Source organism: Mus pahari, chromosome 1 (genome assembly GCF_900095145.1).
Source record: "Mus pahari chromosome 1, PAHARI_EIJ_v1.1, whole genome shotgun sequence".
Lineage (NCBI taxonomy): Eukaryota > Metazoa > Chordata > Mammalia > Rodentia > Muridae > Mus > Mus pahari.
In genome coordinates this window covers 19,770,552-19,793,299 of record NC_034590.1, presented here as the reverse complement: position 1 = coordinate 19,793,299, position 22,748 = coordinate 19,770,552, and the positions used below count along the sequence as shown (strand labels likewise).

At 49.9% G+C, this 22,748-nt stretch overlaps 1 protein-coding gene across 2 annotated transcripts in view; it reads left to right on the top strand.

Moving 5' to 3' along the window:
• Ptpn5 (protein tyrosine phosphatase non-receptor type 5) overlaps positions 1 to 22,748 on the top strand; it is a 55,345-nt gene that overhangs the window by 29,399 nt on the left and 3,198 nt on the right. For both annotated transcript variants that reach the window (XM_021192265.2, XM_021192255.1), the window contains 9 exons: positions 12,020 to 12,213; positions 12,752 to 12,859; positions 13,044 to 13,127; positions 13,553 to 13,794; positions 14,900 to 15,089; positions 17,607 to 17,691; positions 20,528 to 20,607; positions 20,795 to 20,932; positions 21,783 to 21,893. In XM_021192265.2, coding sequence (XP_021047924.1) covers positions 12,020 to 12,213; positions 12,752 to 12,859; positions 13,044 to 13,127; positions 13,553 to 13,794; positions 14,900 to 15,089; positions 17,607 to 17,691; positions 20,528 to 20,607; positions 20,795 to 20,932; positions 21,783 to 21,893 — 1,232 coding nt within the window. The remainder of the gene's footprint in view (positions 1 to 12,019; positions 12,214 to 12,751; positions 12,860 to 13,043; positions 13,128 to 13,552; positions 13,795 to 14,899; positions 15,090 to 17,606; positions 17,692 to 20,527; positions 20,608 to 20,794; positions 20,933 to 21,782; positions 21,894 to 22,748) is intronic.

Genomic DNA, 22,748 nt, shown 5'->3' with positions numbered 1-22,748 from the left:
GCTTGCTTTGTTGACAGACCCCAAACCTTAGACTTACCCAAGCCCATGAATCCTAATAAGGGCTGGTTAATCCTATGAGACCTCTGTAGAGACAGCTGACCAAAAAAACAAACCACGGCATCCTGTTTCCTTGTAGAAAACCTACAAAATGACTCAGAGGTCATGTTGGCGAGCCCACTCAGGTAAAGGGAGATTCAAGGGCTCCTTGAAAACCATCTATGCTGCAACCAGATCCATAAGCCTTTCCTTCTGGGAGGTGTTGATTCCAAAGCAGGATCTCTCCAGCTCCCCCAGCTTTAGGAGACAGAACAAAGGGCCCTGTCTGTCCTGTCTTTCTCTTTAGACACCGGACCAATTTCTAGTCCAGTGGTTTGGTTTCTGGTTTCCTTAGAGGTGGGGAGGGTGTTGAGAGTTTCCAGCATGGCAGGCCATGCTTTTTCAGGGGTCCACATGAGGCCCTCAGTCTGGCTTCCTGCACTAGCTTCCTTTTCTGCCTGCTGTGCCCTCTATACATAGTTCGTGTGTCTAACATGCCTTCTTATTCCTGCCCTTGCTGAATAACTTCAACATTTCATTCTCTATTTTTAAATTGTGTATATTGAATAGACAGTCTATGTCTTACAATGGTTGGAACTAAAGTTCTTTCTGACTTGAAGGTGAAGGTGAAGCAGAAGAAACAGAACCTCGAATTTGGATCCTCTCCCATGCTAGCAACATACAGTGCGCTACTCTTAACAGGATGCTGGGCAGCAATGGTGAACTGAGGCTCTGGTCAGTCAGATCAGCAGGGTAAATCACGGAGGTTCTGCCTGATTGCTAAGCTTGCTTTTCAGCAGGTCAGGTGGGATAAGAGCATGTCTACTTAAGATGGTTTCAACTTGTACTGAGCTTCTTGGGCAGTAATTCAGTCCTAAGTCAAGTGTTCCTGCACTGTGTTGGACCTCGGTTTGTTACTCAATATTATCCATGATTCTAAGTTCCACCACGTGTGCCTTGATATTTTGCTCCTAATGGATGCAAATGCTCTCTTTATGTCCCTGAACACCTGGTCTTTCTTCCCCTCTAGTCATGAGCATGCAACCGTATCTCCTACCTCACTCTTCCCATCAATCACACAGGAGAGAAATATGACATTACTCCTCCCTCACTGTGATGGGGTGGGTTGTTTGTTTGCTTGTTTTTGTCAACTTGACCAGGCTAGAGTCAGTCACCTGAAAAGAGGAAATCTCAATTGAGAGACTGTCTCCATCAGATTGTCTATAGGCAAATCCGTAGGGCAGTTTGATAAATGATTACTGTAGAAGGACCCAGCCCACTGTGGGTGGTACCACCCCAAGGCAGGTGGTCTTAGACTATATAAGAAAACAAAGTAAGCAAGCCACAGGAGCAAGCCAATAGGCGGCAGCAATACTATCAGTCCTTCAGGATGTCCCCATACAGTACCTGTGATACTATCAGTCCCTCAGGATGCCCCCATACAGTACCTGTGAAACCTGCTGCAGCTTCTGCCTCCAGGTTCCTGCCTTGACCTCTGTCCATAAACTGTAAGATGAAATAAACCCTCTCCTCCTTGAGTTGTTTTTGATCATAGTGTTTATCACTGCAGTATAAAGCAAACTAGAATACTCAGAGACTACATACAATTTTCTTTGAGCTTTGCATCTTGGAGCACACCCTTTGGTTTCAGACCAGTTCAACAGACAACCTAGAGGCAGGCATTACAAGTGGAGCCTTAATAGATGCACAGGAGCCAAGAAACCATCCCTACCGGCCATGGAGAGGACATCTGCCCTTTATCCTAAGATAAAAATAATAGCCATGGATTTGGATTTCTGAGGTCATTTAGCCGAAACTGCTGAAGAACTCCAAGCTAGGACTTGGCCTGCCACTGCTGTGAGTCTTAGGCCACCGTCTCTCGGGAGACCCCCTGTGGAACCTCTTTGCTAGGGAGTGAGAGAATTTAGGGACAAACCTCAGAACCAGGGGGTGGTGTTACACATCTGTAATCCCAACACTAAGGAGATAAAGGTGGGGGAATCCAGAGTTCAAGGTCATCCTCAGCTACATAGTGAGTTCAAGGCCACTCTTAGGCTATATGGGACCCTGTCTCAAAAATAAAACAGAAAGCTGGGCGTGGTGGCGCACGCCTCTAATCCCAGCACTTGGGAGGCAGAGGCAGGCAGATTTCTAAGTTCAAGGCCAGCCTGGTCTACAGAGTGAATTCCAGGACAGCCAGGGCTACACAGAGAAACCCTGTCTCGAAAAACCAAAAGATAAATAAATAAAAAATAAAAATAAAACAGAAAGATACTTACACCCTGGACCTTCAGTTCCTCATCAGGGAACTGAGAAGGTCAAATGATAAATTCTCATCTTCCATGTGTCTTCATGCTTAGGTCTCAGGCCCTTGGGGTTCCTGGTACCCCCATCACCCCAGGATATCCAATGTCTGTTCCTTTGGTTCTCAGCATGGTGGCTAGCACAGGGAATGCACCCACAGAGTCTCCTGAAGCTTTTCACCCTCATAGTTTAAAGCCTCCACTCCAGAGAAGCACGGAGTGCTCGGCCTTTGTGAGCAGCTGCAGAGCTGTCTGTAGTTTCACAGAGGACCATTCCATTATATCCTGTCCAAAGCGTACTTGAGTTGCGTTTTTGTTTCGAAAGCGTGTTAGCATTCTAGATTCTAGACAAAACCTCCCTGTTTCCCTAAACCGCCCCCCAAGCCCCCCGCCCAGGCCCATTCTACCCACTGACCCCCAGCTCTCAGCCAGCAGTCTCAAAGCCCCAGCCCACATCCAGGTGGGGCGCTCATTGTCCTCCTGGAGGCTCAGCTGGTCCATGAACAGGAAGTCCTTAACCTCAGCAGGCCTCCCTACCCCACCTCCCGCCCACCTCATCTCTTAGCGCTGGCTACCATCTACTGAGCACTCATGAGCTGTTAGATACCAGGCTGAGCATGTGTGTGTGTTTACCTCACGGCAGCCTAAAAGTCCTATGAAATAAGTGTTTGCACATCCATTTTCTAGAGGAGAACTAGGTTCAGACTGTCACCCAGCCACTGTGCTTATCCAGGGTCGCGCATGTAGTAAACGACAAAGCTAGTGAAGATTCAGAGTCCTCAATCAGTACGACTCTGAATCTTCAGGCTTCTAGCCTCTACCAGAAGCTGCCTGCCCAGAAGACAGACTGGCTTCAGCCTTAGGACTGCCTCAAGTTTCCGGGAGGCCTGCCTACCTTGAGTTTCCAGACACAGTCCCCCCATTAGCCCCCCCCCCGCTTCCAAAGAGCAGACTCTCTCCTGTCTGTGAGCAGTGATCAGTCCGTGTGTCCACAGCAGACTAAGCAGTGTGTACCCTTGACCTCCAAATCCCTTCCATCCTCTTGGCCCCGGTCTCCCTAACTAGAAAAGCCCACCCACCGAACATGATTGGCTGTGCCTAGGGAAGCCCCACCCTGTCCTCTGTGTCCGGGAGAGGCAAATCAGCAGCAGCTACCTAGGGTAGGTAACAGAGCCAGAATAAGAAGGCATCATGCCTCCTGGGTCTGTGTCCTGACCCTTCCACCCATGCGATGGCTTTGGGCAGGTCCCTTCCTCTTGGACATCTTTCTTTTTTCTGAATTGTAAAAGAACAGCCCCGACATCTCTGCCATGCAGCCATTAGAGGACTTAGTGCTTGTAAAGAGGTCACCGGAGTCTCTCTTCACCAGGTAGCCAAATTTCATACAAGAAGCCAGCAAGCACACGTTGGATTTCCATTTCCAGCCTGGCAATCCTGCATGCGGCGTCTCTTCTGCCTGGGATGGGGGGCAGAGACCCCACCTATTGGTGAAGGGGCTGTGGGAGATTTACTCTTGTTCAAACGACCACGGAGAGGTTCCGCACCTTGCTTGCCCAAGTCACGGGGCTGAGAATAGTGAGCACCTGTATTCTGGTCCAGAATCTTCTCACGCTGAAAATAGTTTTCCTGTTCTACCCCGTCCTGCCTGCTGGAGAAACAGAGAGATGAATAAGGTGTGGGTGGTGGGGCTGGAGAGATGGCTCACTCTGGAAAATGCTTGTTGTGTAAGTACAAAGGCCTGAGTTTGGATCCCTAGCATCACAAAAACAAATTATATGTGTGTGTGTGTGTGTGTGTGTGTGTGTGTGTGTGTGTGTGTGTGTGTGTGTGTATGGATATATGGATATGGCATCGGGTGCTTATAATCTCCTACACCCCACTCCCAGGGGAAGCAGAGACAGGAAGGTCCGTGAAGCTCACTGGCCAGCCAATGTAGACTAATCAATGAGACCGTGTCTCTAAAATAAGATAGACAGCACCCGAGGAACACCAGAGGCCTCTGGCATCTACCCAGTGCACACAAATACAAGATTCAGGCCTACCATCAGCCAGCTTACTATCCAGCAGAGCCTTTGCTCCCTCCCCAGGCACTTGTCCTGCTTCGCCTTTTGTGGATCTCAGTCTTGGCTAGCAGGACTGATGGAGCAGAGGAGATGTCAGGAGCCAAATATCTGCATCTACTGCCCATTGCCTTTGCAGAGAGGAACCAGATTTTTTTCACCAGGATTCCTGGTGCTCCTAGAACCCTGCTGGCCTTCACTCGCATGCAGGAGTGTGCGCGCATGTGCGCGCACACACACACACACACACACACACACACACACACACACACCCTTGGCTCTATTTCCTAAGTTGTTAGGAGGGGTTGAGAGTCAATACTCTGGGAGCTGCACCAGCTTGTGGTAAACACTCAGTCTGTTTCCAGAAGCTCAGCATGGTGGCTCCCATCTGTAATCCCAGAATTCAGGAAGGTCAGGAGTCAAAGACCATCCTTGGCTACATGAGGAGTTCAAAGCCAGCTTAGACTATAGGAAACGCTGTCCTAAAGGGATGGAGGGTGTCTGTTCATAATGCTTGGGGTAGCAGACAACCCCCATGCTCTGCTACTTGGCTACCTAGTGACCTTAGGCAACCCATGTCCCCAAGTTGTCCCTCAGTCTTTTCAGAGAAATTAGCAGGCTGAGCCAGATAAGCCTCCCTGGCTCAATAGTTGATAACTTTGGAAACCTGAACAGGACTAAGTGCCACACCCAAGTGGCTAGTGGTCTCCTGTTCCCATCCTTGGCTGGGCAGTCACTCCTGGCCACTCTAAGAAAGAAGAGAAGCTGAATGGGACCGTCTCCTTCCACACATTAAACAGGAACAGGCAGGCTTCAGCTCCAGTCGTGGTGGGCTGCTGCTGGAAGCAGGCAGATGAGTCACTGGGGAGTCTGTGCAGTTCTCAGGCTCCACAGCACCAGCCCCTAGGCGGTGGAAGTGCAGGACTGAATGGTGTGATTGGAGAGCTGGGAAACAGGCGAGATCAGCGTGTCCTCACACGCGCCAGATGACCCCTGAGACCCATGTGCCTTCACTCTTTACCCTGGATCTCACAAGTTTCGGCCTGGATTACTGATCCTGCCTCCCAGTCACTCTTCCCTCTTCCCCCTCCCTCCACACCACTCAATATTCCAGGATCCATCTGCCAAATAGCATGCACAAAAACTGCACAGCACCCCAGGGCAGCTGATAGGGTTCAAGGTTCCCACATGACCCTTTCCTAAGAAGTCATATGGCAAAAAGAAACCCTCCCTTATTGTCAGGAAGCTCTGGGTTCAAATCTCAGGTCTGCATTTACTCGGGAAAGGTGTTGAACTTCTCTAAGGCTACATTTCCTCCACTGGAAAAATCGCTATCACCCCACTCGAGGCAAGCCTTTTAAGAGCCTCATATCAAATCGCCTGTAAGCAAGCAGCCTCTGAGTGGCTGTTTCATGTATAGCAAAGCAGCCTCGGAGTGGTGGGTTCATGTATAGCAAAGCAGCTATCTTACTGCAAACTACTGAAGCTAACCACCTATACAAGCATCTGCCTCTCCCTGCCAAGTGGGACCTAATGATAACATCTGTCATAGAGAGGGCGCTGCAACTACTTTGGGAACAGCACAGCCAGCCCAGGGAGGTGATGTCACCTTTCCCAGAACATGATGGTGAGTGAGAGAGAGCACAGGACAATAAGAGGTAGTATTATCTCTAGAAGATCGACAAGAGCCAAGAGAAAGAATGAGCCAGGACCCAGGCATCTTCATGGGCAGGGCTGCTTGTTCACTGCTAAATTCCCAGAGCCTGGCCCAGTTCTTGGCAAAGTAGGCACACAGCAAATCCTTAATTGAATAGCAGGGAAGCAAACCCTTGTGGTCTGAGCTCTTGGCATGTAAATAAGTCTGCTCTGGACTCACACACAGATGAGCAGAGGCTGAAGTCAGGGCTGGGATCCCAGTGCCATTCTCCATATCTGCAGTTTCTACCACTTTCTATCAGGGATCCCCACTGCCCACCCATGGAGATCAGGGCTTCTTAATGGGAGGTCTATAGAGCCCCCTCCAGATTATATGCACAGTACAGTGTATGTTTGATGGTGTGTCTAATCTGACCCTTTCTGTCCAGAAAATAATTTTTTAATTGTAAAACTATTTTATGTTTTCTTTTATGCATGTGTGTATACATATTAACATTCGTGTATGCGGTGCGTGCAGAGCCCAGACGTATACTTATCAGATCTGTAGCTAGAATTACAGGTGGTTGTGAGCCTCCTATTGTAGGTGCTGAGAAATGAACTCTAGTCCTCTGAAAAAATAGTTCTTAGCCACTAAGCCATCTTTTTGGTCCCCAGTTTTTTTTTTTAGATTTTCATATTATCATTAGTGTATATGGGGGGGGAGAGATGACACATGTGACAATCAGAGGACAACTTCATCACATTGATTCTCTCCTTCCACCTTTATGTAGGTTCCAGGGATCAAACTCAGGATACCAAGTTGTGTGGCAAGGACCTTAACACACTGGGTCATCTAACTGGCCCCAGAAAATGATTTTACATAAACTCTGCTCTGAATGATGTATATCTGCTGGGCGCCTGGTAAATTTCATCATTTGGTTCATTAGAACCCCCTGAGACTTTTTCTTTAAGTACAGAGCCTTGGGGTAAAGCTATATGGATCAGCTAACAGAATGCCTCCTGATCTTGCACAAAGACCTGGGTTTGATCCCATCATCATATAAAATCAGGTACAGTGACACATGTCTACCAACCCAGCTCTTGAGAGGTAGAAACAGGAAGATTAGAAGTTCAGGTGCATCCTCAGCCACACTCTAAGTTTGCAACCAACCTGTAATGCATGAGACTGTTTCAAAGAGAAAACAATGTGTAAAGCACTCACCTTTGTCTCTGAGATCTCCATTCAGGGCCCCATCATATACAGTTAGTCTACCATTTCCTATATGCAAACGTAATGGCCACAGGTTCTCAGAGGGGCCATTATGTTAGGGGTAGAGCTATGTGCACTGGCATTCTCTATATCCCACAATTCTTAGTGTGGATGGAGTCAGAGCCTGAAACTTGAGAGTACTAACTCGGATTCGTAAGACCTGAACTCAGAATTTTTTGTTTCTTTTTAAGAATGTCTTTCTTGCTACAGATATGTTGATAGATAGATAGATAGACAGACAGACAGACAGACAGTAATTTAAGATATATAAATAAAAATACCTCTCTTCTCCCTCTCCTCCCCCCAAAATGGACATGGTGGCACATGGCTTTGACCTAAGCACTTGGAAGGCAGAGGCAAGTGAATCCCTATGAGTTCAAGGTCAATCTAGTCTTCATAGAGAGTTCCAGGCCAGCAGGGCTATACACTGGCACCCTTTCTCAATAAGTACACAAAGACTGCTGTTAGCACTTACTGTGCATCAGATCATCACACTACCTGTGTGCAATACCACCCCCTCTTCACGGGGCACGCTCTACCTTCTCCTGAGCACGTTACCTTTTCTTACAGCTTAAGGCCAATAAGATCGCACTGTGTACAACCTCGCCTTTTACACTCCAAACTACCAAACTTTCTTTCCGTGTTATTAAATATTCATCCACAGAATCATAATATAATGGCTGCATGATACTTTATTGCAGGCAAGTTTCATGCTTCTCAGACTGGAGCGCATGTAACCCTGAGGGCAAAGCCACGGGATAAATGTCACCCGTCTCCCTGAAGCACAAATTTGATTCAAAACTTTGGGAGGGGAAAAAAAAACATTTTAATATCAAAATGAATACTATGCCACAGCATCGGTTAGAAGAAAACCTATCATTTTTTTTTTTAAAGAAAGCAACAAAGTCCTAATCTATGTGAGCTCAGTGTTGTTGCCCTATGAGGTTAGAAACAGACAAGAACGAGACTCCAGCTCAAGTGCCTGTGCACACATTTGTATAGGAAAAGACCCAGGGAAGAGACCAAAGCAAGGGCTGCAGCTTGAGCTGGGCCAAGAAGCCCCCTGGCCTGGCCTGCACCTTGCCACCCTTACATGACATCACCGTCAACCGTGTGCACGGGGGTCCTTGCCCTTGAGAAACTACTCTCCTATAGGGGAAGATGCTCTTCGCACCCGGTCTGCCTTCTAGCAGCAGCTTTTCCTTTCTCTCTCTGCACCCAGAATCAAACTGAACTTACTGGTCACCATCTGTGCCCACCATGGGTGAGCCACCTTCCTCTTTCTCTCTTAGATCCCACCAGCACTCTGACACATCACCTGGGCGCATTTATTGGTTCTGGTTTTCCCATGGAGCCAGCAATCACTCATTCCAAAGCATGAATTGTAGTATGACCTGCCACTTATTGGGTGCCTGGAAAGTGTCAGGAAGCATACAGAGTTTTATCTATCGAATCTAAAGTCTTCATAACATCTCTGCAAAGTATATGTTATCTCCCCACCACCACCACCACCGCCTTATTGAATAAAAAAAAAGGAAAGGAGGAGGATGTGCCAGGCAGGGTGATGTGCATCTTTAATCCCGCACTTGAGAGACAGGCCGATCTCTGAGTTCAAGGTCAGAGATCTACACAGTGAGTTCCAGGCCAGCCAGAGCTCCACCTGTTTCAAACATGCAAACAAACAAAAGGAGCAGGGTAAAATAATATCACTTGTCCATCAGGCACTCATCCAGCCAATATGCATCAAACCTGCATGCCAACAAACAGATACCACTCTGCCCTCAGGGTCTTGTAGGTGAATAGAGCCAGTGACGTTCTACAGGTCATTTTACAAACCATAGTGAGTGTCGTGTATCCAGAGTCCCAAGTGACTTGCCTCAAACTGAACCCATCTCTTCCATTTACTAAACAGGCCACCTTGGGGGGGTGGGGGGGAAGAGGGTTGGAAACATCTCTTAGCCATTCTGTCCTTCATCTCCCCTTTGTAAAAATCGGGGGAGTGATGGCAGTACCAACTTCCTAGGGATGCTGTGAATAATAAGTGAATTAATGTATGCCAGCATTCAGAACAGAGGCGTGTCAAGGTGTCTTGCGGTGGGCGGTAGTATGAAGAAAGGGCATGGGTAATGGGGCAGATCCTAGTTCCGGTGACATTCAATCGTCAGCCACAAGATGAATAGGGGTTTCCTAGGTGACAGAGACAGTGGCAAAGGAGGGAGCAGGGTGTTGAATAATAGGCAAACATTAGGTACAGCAGCAGATCACCTGAGAACTACCAAGGTACAGCTGGACTATAGCATCGAGGAACTTCCGGTGTCTGCAGCTGGCAGCAAGGAGCCTGGGGTTTTTAACAAGGCATCTCCAAGCCCAAAGTTCTTGCATAAGCCTGCGCATCTAAGTCTGGTGAGAGGCTCGGTAAATGTTGAGTGAGTGAACACATGGGCAGCTGTGTTGGCTTCACACGCTTCTGTTGTCAGCCAACAAATGCACACATGTAAGTCCACATGGATAGTGATGTGCAGACGGTTCCATGCCGATTGTCCTGCCCAGCTGGGCACATCCACTTTGTCAGGCTCTTTCTTTTGGGTGGGATGCTGGCCTGAGTTTGGATGGAAATTTCCAGCATCTGGAACTCAGTGAGGACGCTGTTCCTGGTTCCCCACGCCATATCAGGATGCTCGGATCTAAGTCAGAATGTTACAGGTGAAGCTCTTTTGAAAAGTCTTGATGAAAAAGCAACCTCCAGAATCAGAATGGAGCAGAGCCTCTGCCCTGCAGGCACAGGCAGAGGCACCCAGAGCTCTCAGTGACAACCTGTGTTGCCCCTGACAGGGTATAGAGGCTCAGTAAGAAATCGGGGGCGGGCTGAAGGTGTAGATCGATTGGTAAGGCGTGGTCTTCAGCACCACGTAAACCAAGTATGGTAATGCAAACCTGTAACCACAGCACTCCAGAAGGCAGAAAGGGGGTTGGGGGAGAGCAGGGATCAGAAGTTCAAGGCCATCCTCAGTTACATAGTGAGTTTGAGGTCAGCCTGGATTTCATGGTGCCTCAAGAAGGAAAGAAGGAAGGAAGGGAGGGGCAAGGAGGGAGGGAGGGAGGGAGGGAGGAAGGAAGGAAGTGGAACCAGGAGGATGAGTATGCAACTCTAACAGCCTGAGTTCAATTCCAGAACCCACATAGAAAAATTAAAAAGATTTCAAAATGCAACTGAAATCCCAGCATTTCTTTTTTTTTTAAGGTATTTATTTATTTTTATTTCATGTGTATATCTGTATGAGGGTGCCAAATCCCCTCGAACTGAGTTATGGACAGTTGTGAGCTGTCATGTGGGTGCTGGGAATCGAACCCAGGTCCTCTAGAAGAGCAGCCACAACTCTTAACCACTGAGCCACTTCTCTAGCCTCAATCCTAGCATTTATAAGGTAAGATGGGAGACGGACAGGAAGGAGGATCAGCTGGGAGCATCTACAGCACAGCACTGAAAAACAAGAGACTCTGCCTCAAGAGTCATCCTTTCACTAAGGCACGTGCACGCATACTCTCAATTAACAAATAGTGTTTTTAAGACAGGAGAGCCTGGGGGATGGGGAGAGATGGCTCACTTGCTGCTCTTCCAGAGGACTCAAGTTTTATTCCCAGCACCCATGTCAGGCGGCTCACAACCATCTGTAACTCTAGCTCCAGGGAACCCAATGCCTCTGGCTTCCTTGGGCACCCGTGCTCATGTGCACATACCCACATTCAGACACATACACTGATACATATTAAAAATAATAATTATCCGGAGCTGGTGAGATGGATCAACAGTAAAGAGCACTGACTGCTCTTCCAGAGGTCCTGAGCTCAATTCCCAGCATCCACACGGTGGCTCACAACCATCTGTAATGGGATCTGATGCCCTCTTCTGGTGTGTCTGAAGACAGCGACAGTGTACTCATATACATTAAATAAACAAGTCTTTAAATAATAATAATAATAATAATAATAATAATAATAATAATAATTGTCTTAAAAGGGAAAGGCTAATAATATGGAACACAGTCCCCATTTCTCAGGTGGGTAAACTAAGGTTCAAAGAATTAGTAACCTAGGCTATACCAATTGCAGTCATACCCAAACTAGATGCCAGGTAGCCATTATCTAGTCTTCTCACCAAAGTTTTCTTCCATACTGCTCTGACTTCTGCTTCCTGATCTGATGGGGGGGGGGTTCTCAAGGTGGGGAGATGCGCAGTCATAACCACCCCAGGATTTCAGTCTTCCAGCCCCACTTGGAGCACATATCACACAAGACAAAATTCTGAGAGCAGGAGTGGGCGGGTTGTTCAGGGTCATGGCCTGCTTATGCCGTATTCTTTTTCTTCCCCATGCTTTTCTAATTGAGTTTGAGGTCGTTGTTTTTGTTTCCTTAAGAAATGGAAAAGAATGAAGCTGCGTAAATGCAACGGTATTAACTCTGAAAACCCCCTGCCATTTTAACTCTCTTACTGCAGAAATAAAAGAGAAATAATTTGTCCACCCACACGTAGCTCTTTCTGACGAAGGTAGGTGAATATTGCTTTGCTAATCGAGGGTGACTGCTGGAAGTGGAGCCTCTCTGACTGAGAGGAAAGCTACAGCAACCCGGAAAGGAGCCAGACCACCGTAGGTCCACAGAGCCCCGAGCTCAGCCAGAGCCAAGTCACCAACCCCCTCCTGTCCCAACTTCCTCAGGTCTCCCCCAGCCGGTAGAGATGGAAGCACCGGATGAGGCCGAAGGACTCCCCAGCAAGCAGAAAGAGATGCCACCACCCCCGCCACCCTCGCCGCCCTCTGAGCCAGCTCAGAAGCTGCCACCTCAAGGCGCTGGGAGCCACTCCCTCACCGTCAGAAGCAGCCTGTGCCTGTTTGCTGCCTCTCAGTTCCTGGTAAGGATGTCACGGGCCTCACCAGACCCGGAGAGAGGGTGGGTGGAGGGATGGCCTTGTCCTTCCCCCAAGATGGCTGCCTGGGGAGGCTGAGGGATGAAGACCTTTCTGATGGCTTCAGTTACTTCAAGTCTTCATGACTGGAGTGAAGGGAAGGCTGGAGTTCTGAGCTACAATCTCAGGAATTAATTTCCTTACATCCTGCCAACCCTAATCCCTAACTAAAATCCCGGATCCCCGAGCCCCGAGTCCTACAGAGTTCTCTCTGAAGACTTCCTGTCCAAGGAAGCCTTTCTGGAAGACTTCCCTTCTGTGGGTGCCTGTGGGGTCTCCTGTGGGGAGGGGCTGTCTCAGTTGCCTATGATTAGTTTTTCTCCTGAAGAATACCCAGGCCTCCTCTGGGTACACCACCCTTCCCTCCACTGCCCAGTCTGAGAGGCTCAGGAGCCTCCTGGGGGGCTGAAGGTGAGCTCTGCAGGGCAACCGAGGGGCAAAGGGCTGAAGCTATACACTCAGTCTGCGCCCCCGACTGCCCCAGCTTGCCTGTGCGGTGCTCTGGCTCGGTGGCCATGGCCACTCCTGGCTGCAGAACACCGCAGACCTCATCTCCTCCTCGCTCACAGTGTTGAACCATCTGGGACCTGCGGTGAGTAAACTCTGGGGGACCCCTAGGACAGTGGGATGGAGTGGGTTACGCTGGGGTTCCCATCCTACCCTCGCAACCCGTGGCTGGGGTGCCGTGGTCATCCCACCCAGATGGGTTAATAGATAAGAACACTGCCTTTCCCCAGCCTCTCAGCACACTGACCAGTTTGTCTGATGTTCCCCAGGCCTGGCTGGGTTCTGGGACCTGGGGGATACCAAGTCTGCTGCTAGTCTCTCTGACTGTGAGCCTGGTCATCGTCACCACCCTGGTAAGGCGCCTCTGTCCTCAGCCTCAGTGCCATCCCTCCCCACTCCTCCCTAAAGTCCCCCTTCCCACCAGCTCCATCTGATCCACAGGCAGGATGGCCAGGATTCTGAATGGGGCCCAGAGATGGGCTTGTCTCCGTGAACCAGCGCACCTCCTTAAAGCAGGAGGCTCCTTTCTAGAAGTGAGCGGGGCTGAGAAAAAGGGCAGAGGCAGAAAAAAACCCCAGGCCCTACCCAGAAGGATTAAATCACAAGAAACTGGGGACAGAGACAAGAGAGTGGGGGGGACCATGACATGTAGGAGCCAGAAGAATGTCATTGCTCTAAACCTTGTAGCATCAGAGGGCTCAATCCCAGAGGATACCCCATGAGCCCAGAGGACAGCAAGCACGGTCCCAGGTCCATGATGCTGTGTGCTCCCAACCAGGTGTGGCACCTCCTCAAGGCGCCCCCAGAGCCACCTGCCCCACTGCCCCCAGAGGACAGGCGTCAATCAGTAAGCCGGCAGCCTTCCTTCACCTACTCAGAGTGGATGGAGGAGAAGGTAGAGGATGACTTCCTGGACCTGGACGCGGTGCCCGAGACACCTGTGTTTGACTGTGTGATGGACATCAAGCCTGAGACTGATCCTGCCTCATTGACTGTCAAGTCCATGGGTCTACAGGAGAGGTGGGAGGGGTAGAGGAGGGGGTGGGCCTGGAATCCCAAACTCTCAGCTTTCTGTAGAGGGTAGATGCCTAACTCCTGGTTTAGAAAACGGGGTTGGCTTCATACCTTAGCATGCATAGACATGTACTTTTCCAGTAATGCATGTTGATCAGGGTACCTCAAGATGAATGCCCATAAAATAATAATAATACAGTTCCTTCTCATGTACACATGGGCATGTTTAGGTGTACACATATCACACCCATACTTTCCTTGGCTTGAGGAAGTCGGGGTTGGTTTCCTTACAACTTTAACTTAAGATTCCTTGAGTTTTGACTTACCTGTGTTCCTTGTAACGTGTAACTTGACAAAGGGACAGTAGGTAGCATTTCCCAAAAACCTCCTGGCCTTGAAAACCCTACTTCCCTAGAGTGACCCATAGGATTTCATGAGCACGCTTTGGGAGATGGTGACACCCTCTGTTTAGAGTTAAGTAAGCTAACACATTTCTGGTTTGAGATACCTACAGAATGTCATTTTTTAAAAAAAAAAAATATTCAAAGAGGACTCAGAAAACTAGACAATACTTCTTGGCTCAGCTACTTCCTCACAGTGAAAACCTAGACAATGTTAGTGCCCTCCCAAAACTCAGTGCCCCTTTCTATGCAATGAGGATCCTTCCTGTCCTGATGTTTTAGACACTGTGCATGATGGGGTTGGTCCAGTATAGACATCTTCGCTACTGCTGGCTGCCCTTGAGCTCCCTCCTCCCCTGGATGCAGAGCGTCCTGGCCTCTCCTAGTGGAGATGCATTTGCCCCCATGCCAGCCTCATTCTAGAGCTGTGCTACTGAAGTCTGAAGCTGTCCTCTCAAGCTTGAGCCTCACCTTAGTAAATGTCTCCCCTGTGGGCCTCCATCCTCAACAGAGAGGAGAGGGCCGTCAGGGACAGCATGAGGGTGAAGCTTTTAGAACAGGGGCCTCCACCCCACTGTGGGAAGGAGCAGATGGGTGTGGGCAGAAACGTATGGTCCTTAGGACAGGTTCTTGTCACATCCCTCTTCCTGGAGTCCACTCTGCTCTCCGCTGACCACCTTTCTCCTTCTCCTCTTCTATGACCTTTGCAGGAGAGGCTCCAATGTCTCCCTGACCCTGGACATGTGTACTCCCGGCTGCAATGAGGAGGGCTTCGGCTACCTGGTGTCCCCACAAGAAGAGTCAGCCCATGAGTACCTGCTCAGTGCCTCCCGTGTTCTCCGGGCAGAGGAGCTGCATGAAAAGGCTCTGGACCCTTTCTTGCTGCAGGCGGAATTCTTTGTGAGTCCCTCCAAGTGGCCACTCCACCTTTGTCCGCGTAGTGGTCCACCACCGGGCCAGTCAGTGCTCGAGTGTACAGCCCCAACCATGGAATAGACTAATGTCTCCTCGTCGTCATCTCCCCCAGCATCCTGCTCAAGCTCTCGCCCTCTGAGACCTGATGTCCTCACTTGGAAAGTCAGACAAATGGCAGGAGTTGAGATGATCCCGTACGTCGGGCAGACAGTGGTGCTTGGCAGGGTCCTTGCAGGAGTTAAAGGGGACGATACCATAGAGCAGGCGGACAGCAGTGCTTCTGGGTCTGTTTCGAGGACCATGCTTTGGAAGCTGTGGAAAGCAGCAACCTCCTGGTGGTGTGGTTCAGTGGTAAAGCCTGTGCCTAGCAGCACACACAAGGTTGGGTCAAAGCCTGTAGGAAAAGAACCTTTCAGTTTTTTGCACTTTCCTGTCTTCCCACCCTCCTCTGTCTCCATGATCAGGGATGTTTTCCCCCCATGTCCCTGGGTCTTCCCTCTTCTCCCCTAAGCCCTAGCTTCTTTCCCAACCTCTAGCCAGCATGTGTTAGATCTAGAAGGACCCAGTAATAACTCCCCTGCCTGGAGTGTGCAGCCGTCTAAGAGCTCAGCCGTAAGAAAGTGTGGCCTGGCCGGGCGGTGGTGGCGCATGCCTTTAATCCCAGCACTTGGGAGGCAGAGGCAGGCGGATTTCTGAGTTCGAGGCCAGCCTGGTCTACAGAGTGAGTTCCAGGACAGCCAGGGCTACACAGAGAAACCCTGTCTCGAAAAAAAAAAAAAAAAAAAGTGTGGCCTGTGATGTCACCGAAAAGCAAGGCTGAAGCGAGCCTCAGCAGAGCGAGACAAGAGTATGCTTTTGATACTTCGCCTCAGACAGAGCGAACGCCACAGCTTCGGGGGTCTTCGCCTTGTCCCACGGGTCTGCCCCCACAGTTAATAAGAGAACCCCAGCAGAGAGAAGGGAGGAACTGAGGCCCAAAAACCCACTTTCCCATCAGACTCACCAGCCAGGTAGCTCATTCCCTTGTGCCACGTGGGCTCAGTGCTCCAGGATCCACCAGCAAAAGAGTGCTGGGTCCCAGCTTGCTTCTCCAGTCTTGTATTCCACTCCCATACCAGCGGGAGCTGTCCACTTCTAGGCCAGGGGACTGGGACCTACCTCGAATCATTCCAACCTCTGGGTCTCTAGAAAGCCTTCCTCCACCACCCAGCCTTGGCTCCCACCTCTCCCCATGAAAAGAGCCCTCCACATCCTTTCCTGCTCAGTAGATTCCATCGGTGTTTGTCAAGGAGAAAGGAACACAGGCTGCTGCTCACCCACTCCATGGGCAGCTCTGCACATGTGTGTGGTGAGGGTTTTTTAATTATTATTTCTTTTGATCCGCACAAGAGCCCTTGGAAGGTACCACTGTCTGCATTGTGCAAAGACCATATAGTATATCCAGAAACAGTGAGCCAGAACAGACAGATTAGAAGAAACTGCATAGGGAGCCATCCCTGGGGAGACATCCCACTGGCCATCAGTGAGGGAACAGAGCTGGGGTGAACCTAACAGTGAGAGCCAGTTTGGAGGTACAGAGCTAAAACTAGTATTCTCAGCTAGTGCGGCACCGTGAACATATAGACATGCATGGTTCTGGACAGAGGAGGGAGGTATGACTAAGAATGGAAAATCAAGAAAAAAAGAAAGCCACGTCAGGAAGATCACAAGTTCAAGGCCTGCCTGGACACCATAATGAGTTCAGGGGTAGTAAGCAGCTCCCTGAGACTCTGCCCCAAATTTTAAAAGCATAGGGAGAAAAGAGAAAGCCGGGATCTTAGCTCAGTGGTGGGGTGCTTACCCAGCGTGCACAAGGCTCTAGGTTCAGTCTCCAGTATGAGGGAAAATGGGGAAAGGAACAAAAGAGGGAGGAGGCCAGGTCCAGGTCACACACTTGAGTGCCCATCAGACACAGAGCTGCTTCAAAGGGAAAACGGCCTTAAGGGATGGAGAAGTAAGCTCTCTCTTTACTGAGCAATTGGGGAGGATTCTTAAAGGAAGTGACCTCAGATCGATGTGTGGAGGAGATGAAGGTGGGCAGATACTATCAAAAAGTGAACATCACAAACAAAAGTCCAAGGAGAGGATAACAGATAGCAGGAACACGCGTCCCCAGAGCTACCTGGCTGTCTGCTGCAAAGAGAGCAGGGAAGGAGGCGATGGCTGGCAAGGTCACTTTTTGTCTTGTTGTTTTCTCTTGGCCTTTTATTGTACGTCTATCACAAACCAGGCTGGCCCTCAATAGACAATTGCTCTGTTATTTATTTCATGCCCTTGGCATATGCCAGTAACTATTCTAAATGGGTGTGTGTGCTAACTCCCTTAGCAGAAAATGCTTGTCAAGTGAATGCATGAACTCAAGACAGTGCCTACACTGGCAGTTGGAGGCAAGCAGCCTCTGAATTTGGACTTCTGAGAAGACCGTCCTGGAGCTGCTTACAGCCCCGTGTCGTCCTCTTCTAGGAAATCCCCATGAACTTTGTGGATCCAAAAGAGTATGACATCCCAGGGCTTGTGCGGAAGAATCGGTACAAAACCATCCTTCCCAGTGAGTACCTGCTGCCCCAGGGTGGGGAGGGAAGTGAGATCCTGACATCTGGGAAGTCCTCAAGTCCAGGGCCCATGGAGATGATGAATGATCATCCCAAGAGATGGGATGAAGGCTGGGACAACCAGGAAAGGGAAGGGAATGAGCAGGGACTGCTTCACATTCTGTCCCTGGACCCATGCTCTTCCGAAGGCCAGTGGCATCAAGGGCAATTGTAGAAACAGTTACAAAAGGGGTGGCTCTGAAGTGTGAAGTATGTGCATGGCCTTTCTCTTCTGAGTGGGTATATCATATTTTAAGAAAGCACTAAAGGTTCAGAGAAGGCAAGTGACTAACCCACAGCCACACAGCTAGTAAACCAAGGCTTCAAACCTGGGCTTCTGTGGACCCAGAATCGGGTTCTTCTGATTACCTGTGTCCTAAACGATCTGACTGTCAGTCCTCTAACAAGCAGAGCCACCTCCCGAAGGGAATGAGGCACTGTCATCCTGTAGTGGTCTGTCTGTCATGGGGTGTATCCAAGCGAAGCTACAGAGCAAAGCCCCTATAAGGCCAGAGCAGGGCTTGTCTCCTTTGGAGGTGCTTAGACCAGCTGACCTACTGTTCCCACTCTATCCCATGATGCCACTGTCAGGTCATTTTCATCAAGACCCTCTGGGTCTACCTGAGAAGGAGGGGGTGGCCTGTTGGAAGTAAACCCCCCCCAAAAAAAAAAAAAAACCTACTCCACTCAGTGTGTGGAGTAGTGAGCCCTTAAAAAGCAGTTTGCCATCAGCATCTCCAACAGCATGTAAGATGTCATGACTTATTTTTAACTTTTAAAATATCGACTTGTGGTTGCTATGGTTACACAGTCTCTAGGTAGTTACGTTTAAACAAAACACCATTTAAGGCCAGGATGCCTTATTTGGGCTGCTCACCTCTTTTCTCAACTTATCCTCTCAGCTCCTGTTTTCCCTGCAGGCAGCGGCCCGGGCTCCACAGAACCTACCGTTTTGCTTTGCTCCTTAGAATGGCCACTGGAGCTAGCGGTGCTCTATGTGGTCCCGCTGGGTTGTTGACAGGTTCCCACCCCCTCCAACCATACTTTGAACCTACAGGCCCCCACACTCAACACAGAACGTTGTACAGCCAGGCGAGGAAAAGAACATGGAAGGTCCCAGCAGAGGCGGCCTCTGTGATCAGGAACACCCTGAGATTTATTCTACCACTGAGCATACACATTTCCTGAGCCCCACCCCAGGGATCGAGAATTTGGATTCTGCACACAGAGCTTGGTGTCTAGCAAAATGAACAGCTCCGTAGACAGTCCCAGGGTGAGCACCACATCAGCAGACTGTATGAAGATCAAAGTTCAGGGTCACAATGCTGTCCCATTCAGCATAGTTCCTCAAGCCCCAAAAGGACAGCGAGCAACTGGGAGACACACGCTGGTCCTTCTTGAATGAAAAGGTGGCTGACTCCCTCAGACCCAGCCCCCTCCCTTCCATCCTTATTACCAAAGGACTTTGTAGGTGTTCAGTCTTCCATGTTGCCCAGTTCTTTTGAGCACCATTTACATATGGTACGCAGATACCAGGCAGGACAGCCTGTGACCTTGACACTTACTGGATTGTGGCAGTCATATCCTGACTTGTGCTTTTTCTCCTTCTTGCCTCTTCTCTCTCACAATGAGGCAGACAGAAATCTAATCGTGTCCCCTCCCTCCTTAAACACAGTCAATGTCACCTCTCTAAGCAAGGTATGTGACACTATCTGACATCTGGCTCCTCTCCAGCACCAGTGCCAGCCTCGGCCTGTGCACCTGATCAAACAACTGCTTGCTGTTTCTTCTCCTGGTCCTTCAACCCCTGAAAGGTGCCACAACCGCCCTGTCCCAGTCCAGCCCCGGAGCTCTCAGGCCAGCGCTATGCTATCCTGGAGGCAGGGATCATTCATCTCTTGTTGATCCAGAAGGTTCTTCTCATAGACACAGCATTAAGCAGAGCCGGCATGAACCTGCAATCATGACCACCACAACAGTGACTCTCTGATTGCAAAGTTCTCACGCCTGGCCAGAAAGGACGGTGCCAGCTTCTGTCCTTGCAACACCTTAACCTGGATAAGTGAAACCAAGACAGTCCAGGCAGAGCTGCCTGCTTGAGCGCTCTCTCCTGTCGGCCTTGCAGGAGGCCCCTCCTGCCTACTCTCACCCCTCCCCTCCCCTGAACCACTTCTTTGCACTCTCTACAAGAACTGTCTACACCCGTATCCTCTGCCATGACCTAGACAGAGGTGGGGGTCTGGCAGAGGGCTGGAATTAGAGACAGATGCCCATCACCTCCATCACACCCCAACAGCTCTAGGTTCTTCTCCATTCCCATCATCTGCTGGGAACTCATGATCACAGCAGTTATGTTTGTTAGGTAGCATTTGCCCCATGCTGTTGGGTGGTGCTTCTCGGCCCAGGGGCTACCATTTTTCCTTTTAACTCTTTCTAATATTATTTATTTATTTTGTACGCACACACATATAAGTATACAGGGTACACTTGTGGAGGTCTAAGGACAACCTGTGAGATTCAGTTCTCTCCTCCAGCACATGAGTCCCAGGGACCCAACTCAAGTTGTCATGCTTAGGAGCAAGCATCTTTACCCTCTGAGCCATCTTACCAGTCCCTGCTAACTCTTTTCATCTTTATAAGGAAAAGGAAGTCATCAGGTAGTGACTCTTTGTGACATTCCTGCAGTGCCTGTGACAGCACTTGCTAGCTGTGATCTCAGAGGAAATGTGGGTGCTGTGGAGGAGGACGGAGAGGTTGGGCCTAGCTCACAGCCTCACCTGTCTCCCACCACAGATCCTCATAGCAGGGTACGTCTGACGTCACCAGACCCTGAAGATCCTCTGAGTTCCTACATCAATGCCAACTACATCCGGGTATGTAGCTCTGTCCCAGGAGTCTTCCACTAAAGGAGAGGCCTGAACTGATGTGATCTGTCCTTCAGACTTGTCCCCCAAGCCAGTGTGGCTCCTACCAGCCCCAAGAGGAGCCTAAGTGTGGGATGGGGCACCGGGAGTGCCACCTCCGACCCTGATCTGATGGGCTGGACTTGGGCGGCTGCAGGGCTACAGTGGGCAGGAGAAGATGTACATCGCCACCCAGGGACCCATCGTCAGCACTGTGGCCGACTTCTGGCGCATGGTGTGGCAGGAGCGCACACCCATCATCGTCATGATCACCAACATCGAGGAGATGAATGAGGTAGGGACCCTGTGCCATTGCTTGTTTCGCCCTGCTCTGTGCCCCCACGTGGAGCATCTCCCTTACATATTAATCTTCCTGAGGATCTCATGAGCCTGGCGTGCACTCAACTGTCAACATAAGGAAATGAGAGGTGTTGACAGTGAAGGTATACACTCCATGCCATACAAAGCTGAGCAGGGCCTGGAGCCGGCTTCTCCCTCCCCATCCAGTGGCCGTGATTTCAGCCATGAGCTTCTGCTGCCTCCCAGTCTGCCACTGATGTGCATGTTCATGATGAGCAAGCTCATTTAATTGAATCTCTATTGTTTAAAAAGAAAAAACAAAGAATCCTTCAGAGGGAGGTTAGAGAAAGAGCTCAACTGAGGAATTGAATTTTATCCCACTGTAAATAAGTCCAGGTGTGGTATGCACACAGCTGTATCCCCAGTGCTCAGGAAGCCAAGAGACAGGCAGACCTAGGGCTCAGCTCACTGAACAGCCAGGTTACTTAGGTGGTGAGTTCCAGGCCCAGGAGAGATCCTGTCCAAAAAACCAAAGTGGACTGCTCATGAGGGAGAACACCTGAAGTTAAACTCTGACCTTCACACACAAGCACACAGACACACACACAGATATACACACACACACACACACACACATACACAATCCTATAAAATGGTGTCATTTTCATTTTTCAAATGGGAGAAACTGAGGCTCAGAAATGAGGAGTAGGTCACAGGTTATGAAGTCAAGATTTGAACACAGACCTCTAATACGAAGTCCTGTCATCCTTGCACACCCCAGCAGAGCAGGAAGGGATGTGGAAGAGGAATGAGAATGTAACTCGGCCTGATCTTGGTCCTTGCAGAAGTGCACAGAATATTGGCCGGAAGAGCAGGTGGTCCACGACGGCGTGGAGATCACCGTGCAAAAAGTCATCCACACGGAGGACTACCGGCTGCGACTCATCTCCCTCAGGGTGAGGCCTGGACCTAGACAGGAAAGGGTGGTTGGGGAGGCTTAGTTGAGACACCCCCCCCAACTGAAAACAGTAATGAAAGGCCTACTGTAGGTGACACATCGGCATACAGCACTCCCAGGACGTACTGTTAAGCAGGGGTCAATAGACTCAGATGCTAAGAGCCTCAGCAGCACTTTCCGAGCCTTGATTGCATGTGCGCTAAGCTCTTCCTGTGCACATAGCAGCCCTTCTCCACATCTTCCCAAGGCCAGCACTGCCTGGGCAAGGAGGCTTCAAGGCCTGGGCAAGGCTTCCAGCCTTGTCCTTATCATACCTGAGAGTTCCTTTATGAGTTTGAGTGACAGTAATGTCCCTTCCACTGCGGTGCTGGCTTCCAGTCTGATGCACCCAAAATGTCCACCAGCAGAGGGCAGGCACACCTTGCCTCTTTCGGACACACAATCGTGGTTACAGGAGATGGCAGGAAAAAAAGGAAAACACAAAATATGAGCAACACGAAGCATCCCAGAAGGATGGGGGAAGGGCGTCCTCCTGCAGGAAAGTTGTGCTGTGTCCGGGATAAGCAGAAGAGGAGGGATGCTCCTTTGGGGGCATCAAAAGATTCTGGTTTGGAGAAGCTATGAGATGTGTTTGTGGAGGTGAAGTCCCCTGTGGTAGCCCAGAAAGGTAGAGAAGTTAAGCCAAGCACCGGGAAGTTGATGTCTTATTCAGAAACAGCCTGATCCTGATGCTAACAGCCATAGGGTTCAGCCACAGAGCCTGACATTTGTCCCTCTGAGCTCCTCTGTCTCTCACTGGATGCAGTGCTGGGCAAGATGCCAGGGTGCCTTAGCCCCACACTGTCATGGGGAC